Source organism: Homarus americanus, unplaced genomic scaffold (assembly GCF_018991925.1).
Source record: "Homarus americanus isolate GMGI-L3 unplaced genomic scaffold, GMGI_Hamer_2.0 scaffold25013, whole genome shotgun sequence".
In the NCBI taxonomy this organism is placed as follows: domain Eukaryota; kingdom Metazoa; phylum Arthropoda; class Malacostraca; order Decapoda; family Nephropidae; genus Homarus; species Homarus americanus.
This window is the reverse complement of record NW_024722158.1, coordinates 4,231,889-4,243,598: the sequence shown is the minus strand read 5'-3', so window position 1 is coordinate 4,243,598 and position 11,710 is coordinate 4,231,889. Positions and strand designations below refer to the sequence as shown.

Genomic DNA, 11,710 nt, shown 5'->3' with positions numbered 1-11,710 from the left:
GTTTTGGAATATATCAAGCATGAACTTTGGACTGAGATCATGACAGCCATTTCCCCAGCACCCAGCGACTTCGTGTCGTGGCGAGAGCTGCCGGAGCTGTGGGATAGAGACTGCGCAGCATTCGACGTGTACCTTCAGGAGTTCCAGCTTTACGCATGCGCAGATAAACTCCCCTTCTACTGTGTCCTGCGTAAACATATACATCCACAAGGTTAGTTCAACCATCATGATATTTGTTTTTATTGAAATATTAGAGTTATAAAGGTTACGTACTGTATACTGCACCTTTAGGCTCACCCCTATACCCTCGTCCTCGAAGGGTTCATCTAAAGGTTAAATCTCGTCCTCAAAGGTGTTAAGGAACTAATAATCAGATAGAATCACTGCAACAGATGACGTCAGCGAGGACCTGTCTGACGTGGAGCTGAGGGTGGAGAGAAGCTCTCTCGGTCTGGGACACCATGGGTGGCTCTCACTTAACCAGACAGACTTCCTTAGCCTGACGCTCTCCTGCCGGGCCTACAGCAAGTCCACAGGTCGGCTCCTACCTTACCAGCCTCACGTCTTCTGGAAGAAGGTAAGAAACTCACACACACACACACACACTCGTAGTGCATCAATAAAACAAACAAGACACTCTGGACTGGCTTCTAGAATACGCTGTTTAATTCTTTCTTTTCATTATATTTATATAATTTCAAAGTTATATATTGTATAGTATATCATTATGTGTGTTGTGCTATACTGAATGTCATTATGTGTGTTGTACTATACTGTATATTATTATGTGTGTTGTGCCGCAGGACCTGGTGTACACGAGCCACTGCGTCGGGGACATGATGCCGGCCACCATCCACGACTCCACCAAGTCAGAGTCGGTGACCGTGATGCCGGGGGTGAGAGAGAGGCAGCAGGAGCCCATCATCATCAACCAGGGTACCTACTGGTGCGAGGCCTGGCTCCCCGGCTCACCGGATCGCTTCACCAGCAACAAGGTCCTGGTGACCCACGACGACTGGCTGGTGTTCATCCTCAACGCCCACAAGTACGAGCCGCCGGGTGTCACCATCAACCAGACTGAGACTCAGCTCCGTAGTGTCTTCAAGGAGGAGTTCCACAGAATCTCAGACTACATAATGGACGTGATCTCGGTGGAGAAGAAGGAGGAAGCTGATAGTTCCTACGTCCGGGCCAACTACAGCTTCCATCTTCATGTACCAAGAAATGAGTTTATCATGGACGTGAAGAACCTTCAGTTTAAATCTGAAGAATACCAGAGAATTTTTTCCGACCATAAATTCGAGTCATCTTCCACAGTTGCTTATCCAACATTCTGTTCACGTCAGACAAAATCTTTCAACACCGGACTTGAGCTGGAGTGGCCATTTGAGAAAGCAGGAGAAGTCCACCCTAATAACTTCAAGTGTAAAGTGAATTATGGTAAATTGTCTCCCGGGCGTTGTGTGTGGGACTATATTCATGGAGCACAACTGAACTTTGACCCCAGCGGGTGTGAGTGGATGGATCAGTGCCCCGTTGGCTACACAAGCATCCAGAACAAATACTGCGTGGCTGTGTCCGCTCCGGCCACCTGGACAAAAGGCTTCAGTGACGCCTTCAGAACCAGTCAGGAGAGAAGCGTGCTTGATAGTCGTAAGTTCTTCAGAGTGAGGACCAACGGGGTCCCGCCTGTGTATGATCAGATCAGACAGCTGGTCGCGAGAACCATGAATGAGACCAAGATATGGCTTCCATCTAGAAGACTGCGACGACTAAGCCCAATAAAATCAATGAGTCCAAGCCAAAAACATGACGTATATCAAGATTACGAAGCGTTTAAGATGTACAACATATCCTGGGCCCCACAACATCCACGCAGCAGCCTAGAATGTCTCGCTTTAGACATGGCGACTAATCAACTTCAAACTGAAGACTGTAACGCACATCTTCCTTTCGTGACCATCATTAACGCTTTCTTCTTGGGAAGAGATCCAAAATTCTTGAGCGGGTCGCTGGTCAAGAGCAGTCCTTTGTGCCCCTCTGGATGGAGCACGACAAAGTTCAAGAATAACACATCTAATATAATTTGTTTTAAACTTTTCATGAATCAAAGGAATTTAACTTGGCCTGAAGCGAACAAATTCTGTGAAGAAGAAGGAGAGGAGGGGCAGCTGCCCACACCCAACGTGGGGTTCCTGGACTGGGTGTATCGTCGACACTTATATAACCACAATGTTTCTGACGTCTGGATGGGAGCACAGTGGATCCATGAACGATTACTGTACAATGGCTCTGTTGACAACATCAACTGGCTGGCAGACACTGACTACACTAACAGGTACGGTGCACTCACACAATATGGATGGATTCTTGAGAAGAAAGAAGTAACTAAACAAAATGTATTATGTCAAAAAAGAATTCACTCAGAAGTAAGCTTGCGCTTGGAGGTCCATGAGCCAAAAACTAGTGTTTCACAGACCATGTGCATCGACGTGGACCCAGAGCAGTTCCTGCTGGACGGGGACAACAACCTCCGCTGCTACGTCAACGGTGTATATACCAAACACGAACAGACTCAGGACTCAGGTTGTCAATACGAAATGAAGGTGTCGCATCAAGGCTACTACCAGTGTATAGCCTGGGCACACCCACCCCTCACACTAGTATACTCCAACCCCATACTTCACAGAGATTACAGAACTTTCACTTTCGTCGTGACTTTGTTACAAGATAAGAAATACAAGCCTAAGGACCATGACAGCACTTTTAAGATTAACAGATTTAAAATGCCGAAACCATCGTCAACTTGCACCGAACAGTTCAGGAACAGGCTGGACAGCAGCGACCTTGCGAATGATTATAGATTCAGCTTCAGGAATTTCTTCTATCTGCCCGAACACACAGAAAACAAACTTCTGCCAAACTTCCATCTTGAGTGCGAGCTGAAGAAGGATGATGCAGTTCTTTCAGAAAAACAACTTTTTATGAAGCTGAATAATGTACTTACCACTGGTGAACAGTTTTCTGACTGTAAACTGATTGGTATCCGGAGCACAGTCGGCTGTCCTAAGGAGGTCACACGAAACTATGGCGCCGTCTCTCCTGGTAATCTTACCTGGCCGGCCACGCGCGGGAACTCTGTGGTCATACCTGACGAGTTGTGCATCACACATAAGGGAGAGCCAGTCACGAGGGAGTGTCTGGGAGACTTCGTGGAAGGTTACTACTGGGGTCCGGCTGGTAACTGTACAGAGGAACCTTCAGAGCTCACCCGCAGTCTGTGGCGCATCAAACGCAACCCAAAAGACTACCTCAAAACCTCTCGTCCTCGTCCTGCCTTGCACTCGCTGGTAGAAATCACCAAAAACAGCTCCTGGTTACAACCTATCGACATACATCTTGTTGCTAAGACATTTGAGTCGTTCTCTAGGGAAAATGAAAGCAATATAGTTGACTTAGAAGAAATAGTGGAGACCCTCAATAATATCATGGCAGCCAATACTTCAATTTTCGATTTAGTGCAAAAGAAGCTAAACTCTTCAGGCATTCTCCTGGAAGCTTTTGAAGACATCACTTTCCAGATTGAATTACCGAGTGAAAAAGGGGACCAGAAGAAGAATTCCTCAAAAGAATTCATCTCGGTTGAGCGTCTGGATCTGGAAGTGAATTCAACAATCGTTGGGTACAAGTCCAGGGAGGACGGGGAAGGAGGAAGGCGGGCGGAGACGCTGGTCAAGGGCGTCGCACTTCAGGACCTGAAGGACGCTGATGCTGCCATCATCTTCCCCAGCAACCTCACCTACACCATCGCTGCCAAGACGGCCAGGAAGGGGAAAAGTAGACTATTCGAGGAAGAAAAAGTTCCTTTGACATTTGCTGTATATAGGAATGAAAAATTATTTCAAGATAATGTATCTCTCATTAACTACACTGTCAACAGCCGGATAATTCTAGCATCATTCAAGGGAGAAACAATTAAGGATTTGGATTACCCTGTAACCATTTACTTCAAACCATTTCAGTCTGGAAACGATACGAAATGTGTTTTTTGGGATTTTACGAAGAACTCAGGTAGAGGCGGGTGGAGTGAAGAAGGGTGCAGGAAGGGTGAGCGTGTGGGCGTCCATGACGTCTGCCTCTGTAACCATCTCACCAGCTTCGCTCAGCTCATCAATTATAACGATGACAGTGGCTTCAGCAGCCCTAACCAGCTCGCCTTGGACATAATTACAATTATCGGCTGTTGCCTGTCCATCATTGGTCTTCTTCTGGTGTTCACCACCTTCTTCCTGTTCAAGAAGTGGCGACGTTCCCTGAGCAACAAGATTCTAGTCAACCTTTCCTTCTCTGTGTTCTGTAGTGTTGTTATATTTCTGGCTGGGATCAACCAGACGTGGAACCTCATACTGTGTCGGGGTGTCGCTGTGGGTCTCCACTACTTCATCCTCGCCTCCTTCGGTTGGATGCTGGTTGAGGCCGTTCATCAGTACCTCAAGTTTGTCAAGGTTTTCGGCACATACATCCCGAGATTCTTATGGAAGGCTTCAGTGTGTGCTTGGGGCATTCCTCTCCTGCCCATCTTGACCTTGCTGGTGTACGACAGCTCCCTCTACGATAGCAACAATGACTACAATGGCGATGCCAAGATATGTTGGATGTCTGCCAAAGGCTTTAAATTTGCATTTCTTCCTCCTCTGATAGCGACCATGACAGTCAATTTGATCATCTTCAGTAAAATCATCCACGGGGCTGTGTGCGGCCGAGCCCGTGTCACCTCCACTATGTCAGAGAGAGTTTTGTTCATGAACCAACTTAGGATGGCGGTGTGTGTCTTCTTCCTGCTCGGCTTCACGTGGATCTTTGGGTTACTTGCCGTTTGTCAAATAAGAATCGTGTTCTCTTATCTCTTTTGTATTTTCAACACTCTACAAGGCTTCTTCCTTTTCCTCTTTCACGTGTTTCGTGAACGCAGTGCTCGAAAATACTGGAGAGACTTTCTCTCTGTTTTGACACAGGACCCCATGTCGTCGACGCCTGGGAACTCGGTCAACTTGCCAAACTCAGCCCAGTTCCGGGAACATCATGACAGCGTCACTTTCGACAAGTGTGGCGGCATCCTGGTGCTGCCTCAGGGACCCGTCAGACCACAGCTGCGACGCACCGTCAGGACCAGCTTACTGTCTGCCCGCACTGCCTCCACCCTGGTGCACTCCAGAGTGAGCTTCAACCCCTGACCTACTGAGTGGGAGCCTCCACACTCCCGTCTGCCGCCACAATGTTCCGGTCTTGTATTTGGTATTATCAATTACCGTATCAAGCGCCACTGAGTTTCACACAAACCCTTAGTCTTCTATACTGCCGTAATGACGACACATTCAGCTAGAGACAGTAAAGGAACAACGTGTGACTCGTGCCAGTGAGAGGTGTGGTGTGGTGTGGCACTGAAATTATATTGAAGGAATGTGTCGTATGAACACCTCCGACAGTCTCACTTTGTGACACGCGGAAAGCTATTACAGCTGCGTCAGGGACGGACAGTGTCTTGGTGTCCTGACTGCCTCACACATAATGTTGTGCCTTATACTGCTACAGTTCCTAGACCATTGTGAACAACATTGCCAAAGTTACATACGCAGGAAACATTTGTACATAAAAATGACCGAGTAAAAGTCTAGTCCAAACTGGTTACTGACCCTAACAGGTTTCTTACAAACATCCTTGATGTTTATGTTTGTGTTTACATCCCTCTGAGGAAGTTACCGATGTTTCGGATGTGTAAGTTCCTCAAGGGACTGCAAGTGTAAACCTTCAAGGACATGACGCGTGTTTAACATAAGGTCAACAGTGTTTACGAGTCATTCTAGTGTTAATGTTTATAGAATGACCGATGACATGATAAGAGTGCTAATGTTTCTTGATGTGAATTAAACAATAATACATAAAATATTTCCATTTATGTAATACGTTTTTATGGATCACGTGAAGATCAACTCCCAGCTTATTTCACCTGATGATTAAACACCCTAATCCTACCTGAGGGTGTAAGGTTAGGTTAGGTTAGGCCAGGTTAGTTAGGGTTAGATAAGGCTAGGTTTGGTTAGCTTAGATTAATTTAAGTTAGGTTAGTTTAGATTAATTTAAGTTAGATTAGGTTTGGTTAGCTAGGATTAGTTTAAGGTAGACAGACAGACAGACAGACAGATAAAGACAGACGAACAGACAGACAGATAGACAGACAAACAAACAGACAGACAGACAGACAGACAGAGACAGAAGGACAGACAGGCAAACAAACAGACAGACAGAAAGACAGAGACACACAGACAGATAAACAAACAAGCATCGAGACAGAGACAGACAGACAGAGACAGACAGACAGAGACAGACAGACAGAGACAGACAGACAGATATTCACAGACACTTAAAGGTTAGTAATTGTTATAACATGAAAATCAAAATGCAAGTTGTCGGACCACTGGACAAGTCTTGACACCCTGAGTATTTTCCGCTACCAAAGACTACTGACGTCATCCATATGTTGTTCCTTATACCCACAGAGAAACCTCCATATAACGGACTTGTTTTTCAATATAGTCCGATAAATAGAGGTTTGACATCTAATGGTCCCTCGTTATAACGGATTTTAGACCCTCGATATTACGGACTTCTCTCTCTATATAGTCCGGTAAATAGAGGTTTTACTGTACGTTTTGAGTATAATAATTGTTAAACAGAAAGGTTGACGAGTTATGTAAATATTATTATAGTGTTTACGTCATAATGGTTCCAATGTTTCAAGGACTCATCAATACATTTGTAGATAATAAAGATTTTATCATTTTCTTTACTCTTTTTATTTAAGAAACCTGCAAGTGTTTATAAAGGAATTAATGACTTCAGAATGTTTTTTAGGTAAACTGTAATTCGCTGTTATTTTATTTTGTTTATAATGATAAAAACAGGATGATTTTTATCGGTGCCATATAAAGGGGTTACAGTGCCTCATGATCCCACTTAAAGGGGTTACAGTGCCTCATGATCCCACTTAAAGAGGTTACTGTGCCTCATGATACCACATAAAGGGGTCACAGAGTCTCATAGTGCCACATAAAGGGGCCGCAGTGCCTCATAATGCCACATAAAGGGGTCACAGCGCCTCATACTGCCACATAATGGGGTCACAGAGCCTCATAGTGCCACATCATTAAAGAAGACATGATGCCATATTAAATTATGTCATAAACTGTTGCAGATGCCTGGGTTAGGTGCCATATATGGCGGCTTCTTATATTAGGTCACGTGTGTCATAAAATTGAAGTATCATTCTACAACATACTTAAATGTCTTAATGTGTCAAGTTATGGCATATAATGTCATAGGTGTCAGGTATAGGCAGTGTCATAAACTATCATATGTGTCATATTCTGCTAAAATGTGTCTTATTAAACAGTGAACTCAATATAGGATTAAGTAGTGTCGTCTAAGATAATAGATGGCGGCAAACTAGAGTGCCACAGTGACAGAGTGACAGAGTGCCAGGCGTGGGAGGCACTAGGGTTGGGAACCAGACTAACAGCTGGCCAAGAGAGACGATCTTATGTCATACTTAACTTTGGTCTTTATGACAGACAGAAGGTCAGGGTGGTGCAACATCCTATCTCGTAGTGAGGGGGAGGGAGGGAGGGAGGGGGGTGTAGGACGAAAGGTGAGTAGGAGGGAGGGAGGCATAGAGGGAGAAGGGAGGAGCGAAGGAGGGAGGCAGGGAGAAGGAATGTGGGGGAGGGGGGGGGGTTTACTTGAGTGGGAGGAAGGGAGGAGATCTGTAGGCAGGTGTAAGGAAAGTAATTTGAGAAGGTGTGAGGTTGAGGTAAGGAAGAGAGAGAGAGTGATCAGGCCAACACAACACTCTCAGAAGCCCTCCAAAACACAAGGGCAATAAAACACACTCATACCTACAAAAGGCACTTACTTATCACCTATATTTTGAAAATGAACTTCTACAGTGTCTCCTGTAGTCGCTAAGCACCCTACCGTAAGCTTACCAAAACTTGAAAAAAAAATTATATTGTATTTTCTTTGGTATCATGCACATGCGCGTATCTCCAAGCTTGAGTAAAACGATTGAAAAAGTTGGATCACCTGAAGATTAGTTCCCCCAAGCTTATTTCACCTGATGATTAAACAACCTAACGCTATCTGGGAGAGTCAGGTTAGGTTACGTTAGATTAGGGTAAGGTTAGGTTAGGAAGCTAATCTTCAGGTAATATGAATAAGTCTTAAATAAGAATGCCTTAAACAGCTCACAGTATTAATAAGTCTTGTGGCAAGAGAAAGTTATTAATAAATACGGTTCATTATATACACTGCCGGCCGTACGATCAGCCATTCACTATATGGACAATTCTTCGTCACTCTTGTTTTATTTCCGTTAATTAAGATCACCTGAAGATTAGCCCTCCTGTATGTGAGTATTTTAACCTGATGTTTTAAACTTTAACGCTATCTGGTGGTTTGGTTAGGTTAGGTTAGATTAGGTTTGGTTAGGTTTGGCAATATTAGGTTAATCTGGGTTAACGTTATGGTGGTTAATCTTAAGGACAAATAAACAGGGGGGGGGGCGAATCTTCAGGTGATTCAAATTTTCCTATAGATTAAGTGTACATAGATTACAGTTACAATACATTATCCCTCAGTACTGTATGGTTGTCGTCATGGATTCATAGTTACATGACTTTTGCTGTGTTGCTTTAAATATTAGCATTAATAACAAAAGAAGTAGTGTTGTATTATTTACTGTCAGTATATAACAGCCTTCATTCTGATTTTCTATTTTTAGATATTGTAAATGATGACTAAGGCAAAAAACAAGGGATAGACGAAGATAAGGTTCCTAACTACTTACACTCAGAACAAACGGTAAAGTTAGCTGAAGAGGTTGTACTGTAATAAGGCATTAACTCCCACGCGTTTGGTGCATGTAATTTAGATGAAAGTTACCGGTATATTTCATCTCTTGTACACCTGAACTATAGTCTATAGGTATTGTATAAAATAACGGTTTTACACTACCTCAAAAAGAGATCATTATGGCCCTCTTAGACTTCAGGGTAGGAATTTTGGTTCTTTAGTGATCATTTGGCTGAGATATTAACTGATAGCTCTGGTTCTTTAGTGATCATTTGGCTGAGATATTAACTGATAGCTCTGGTTCTTTAGTGATCATTTGGCTGAGATATTAACTGATAGCTCTGCCGACGTTCTGTCAATTACATGATTTTTTTAGTAAATGCAATAAAAAAGTGCAATCATAGTAAATTAATAGTTTTAAAATTTTTTATGTATTCTAATATAATTTTATTTTAATTTTTGGTTTCCATTTATGAAATTTATAATATAAAACCATTTGCTTAGTTCTCGCGCCCAGACTGACCGGCCGGGGCGCGAAGTTTCTGGAAGGCGACGCCAGAGCCCCCAGGACCACCCTTGGGGACGGACGCAGCCAGAGTGCCTACTTATTTAAACCATTTTTCAAGTTTATCTGTACTAGAATACTTTTTAGTTTAGTTTCATCAGCTTTGTATGATTCGTTTCCATCTTTAAAGGTGAATCCAGAACTTGGCAGGAAGAAAACAACTGAAATAAGAGGTCACTCCTGAGGATAGCGTCTCCAGGTGAGGAACATTTCTATAGGTACTCAAAGATAATCTTGTAGAAGGGTAACTGGTAGTGTATTACCTTGTATTTAATGGGCGTAAAATAACGAGTGATGGGTGAGACTAGTTCACAGGTTAAGCCAACCTTGAAGGTAGTAGGCAGCCACCAAACAGGGAGGTACTACCGCCTGGGGAGATACTGGCAGCGTAATGGGTTGTCTAATGGTAGACCCTGCTGCTATATGTGACCTAGTCCCAGGTTGATGATCTGACTTTCTGCTTCACTTACACACAATTGCAGGGTCTCAATTGTTTCTCTTACCATTGACAACACAACATACATGTATCGTTTCTCACTTTTGATCTTTTTTTTTCATTTTTGTATTTATAGTTCTTTATTATTAATATTATTATTATTACAGTTACTGTATTATTATCATCATTACTTTATTATTTTATTTTGTTGGTTTTATCATAAATTTTATTTATTATGAATTATTGACTTATTTATTAATATTATTATTATTATTATTATTATTATTATTATTATTATTATTATTATTACATTTTCGCACCCCAGGCCCCAATGTGGGTCAGTGACTTGTGCCCGGGTGGGCTAATCCCCGTAAAAAAAAAAAAACTATCTAAATCAGCTCTCGTGACTTGGCCCGTTAAATACAGGATTATCTTGCTCTAGGGCCTAGAGAAGATAACCAACAGACTGTAATACTTAAGAGTAAAACCGGAGTCCACAAATCACAAACAGGAACTCTAAACAATATAACTAAGGAATTGCGATGTTGTCTATAATGTACTCGGTATAAACTTTTATGACTAGAACAAGATACTGTATTTCCCCTTTTTAAATTGAGGAGTGAAACTGACAATTAATGATTCATCAGGTAAACCATACAGTATATTCTCATAGTAAACATATAACACTTTCAATACATACTGTACATCTGCGTCTCTTGGGAAACATGACGGTAACTGGTCTATTTCTATACCTAATCACGATCTCATATCTTTACCATCTCTCGCCAAACTATTATTCGATTTAAGGAGGTTACATGCTAGTTATATCTCGACTGTTATCTCAAAACTCAAGCTCTATCATTCTGTACGGCGCGGTGGGTGCAGCTCCTAGTTGCTACTGGCACGCCGGCACGAGAGGGAGAAGCTGTGGTGCAGCACGAGAGAGAACCTTAACAGTAGAGGCAGTTATGGTAGTGATTAAAACTAGTGATATCGCAGCACACTCGCTAAGGTCGCCAACTAAAGCTTCCTGTCAGCAAATCTAAAGTACTTGTTAGGCAGAGTTAATTAATTCATGTTTTACACTTCCGTTGTTGCAGCTAATGATGAACTACCGTACTTGCGCTGATCGTAGACTGGTAAGTGACTGTAATCTCAGTGGCGTTTCATTAGAGAAAGAGTATTCTCGGCGGTTAATACTGTGGCCAGCATATTAAAATATGACTTCCAACCAATGTGTGACTTATCCTCCCAGCCAACTATTGTGTGGCCAGCATTTCAGTGACGTAACTTAGAATTAATGACGCACTTTCTTGTAAACACAATAAACTTTACCAATCATACAGTAATGGTACGGTGGCGGGATGACTATCCTATATGGTGAATTGGTAGTCCATTGGTCCTGGACTTAAATCCGTATTGAGGAGGTATTATTAATGCCCAGTGTGAACTAGCAACATTAGCATAACCTTATCACTACTGTCTTGTCCTAAAAGTCCAACTGGCTCAAAGAAAATAATGAACTGCGACTTGTTTATCTATATTTATCCATGACTGAAGAGAAACAAAGTTACTCACACGAATTGTAAAGTTGTCGACGATAAGCCACTGAAAATCTTGAGATGAAAAGCGCTCTTAATTGTCAACGTTATAGTTAGCTAATATATATGCCTCAGCACAGAACCACTACTGCACGCACATGTGTAGCACCAGCTTAACACATATAAGACTGAGATATTAAGGCATGATGTAATGATGGCATATCACGAAGCTTTCTTGTTATCTACGCTGATTCTTGTAAT

General features: G+C 42.7%; 1 protein-coding gene across 2 annotated transcripts in view; it reads left to right on the top strand.

The window, feature by feature from the left end:
* Nucleotides 1–6,057, top strand: part of LOC121862116 — a 13,848-nt gene extending 7,791 nt beyond the window's left edge. Inside the window, exons 3-5 of one of the 2 annotated variants that reach the window (XM_042360110.1) lie at nucleotides 47–211; nucleotides 393–577; nucleotides 804–6,057. In XM_042360110.1, the coding sequence (XP_042216044.1) occupies nucleotides 47–211; nucleotides 393–577; nucleotides 804–5,234 (4,781 nt within the window). In that variant the 3' untranslated portion in view covers nucleotides 5,235–6,057. The remainder of the gene's footprint in view (nucleotides 1–46; nucleotides 212–392; nucleotides 578–803) is intronic. The other variant, XM_042360111.1, reaches the window with a different exon arrangement.
* The last annotated feature ends 5,653 nt before the right edge of the window (nucleotides 6,058–11,710 follow it).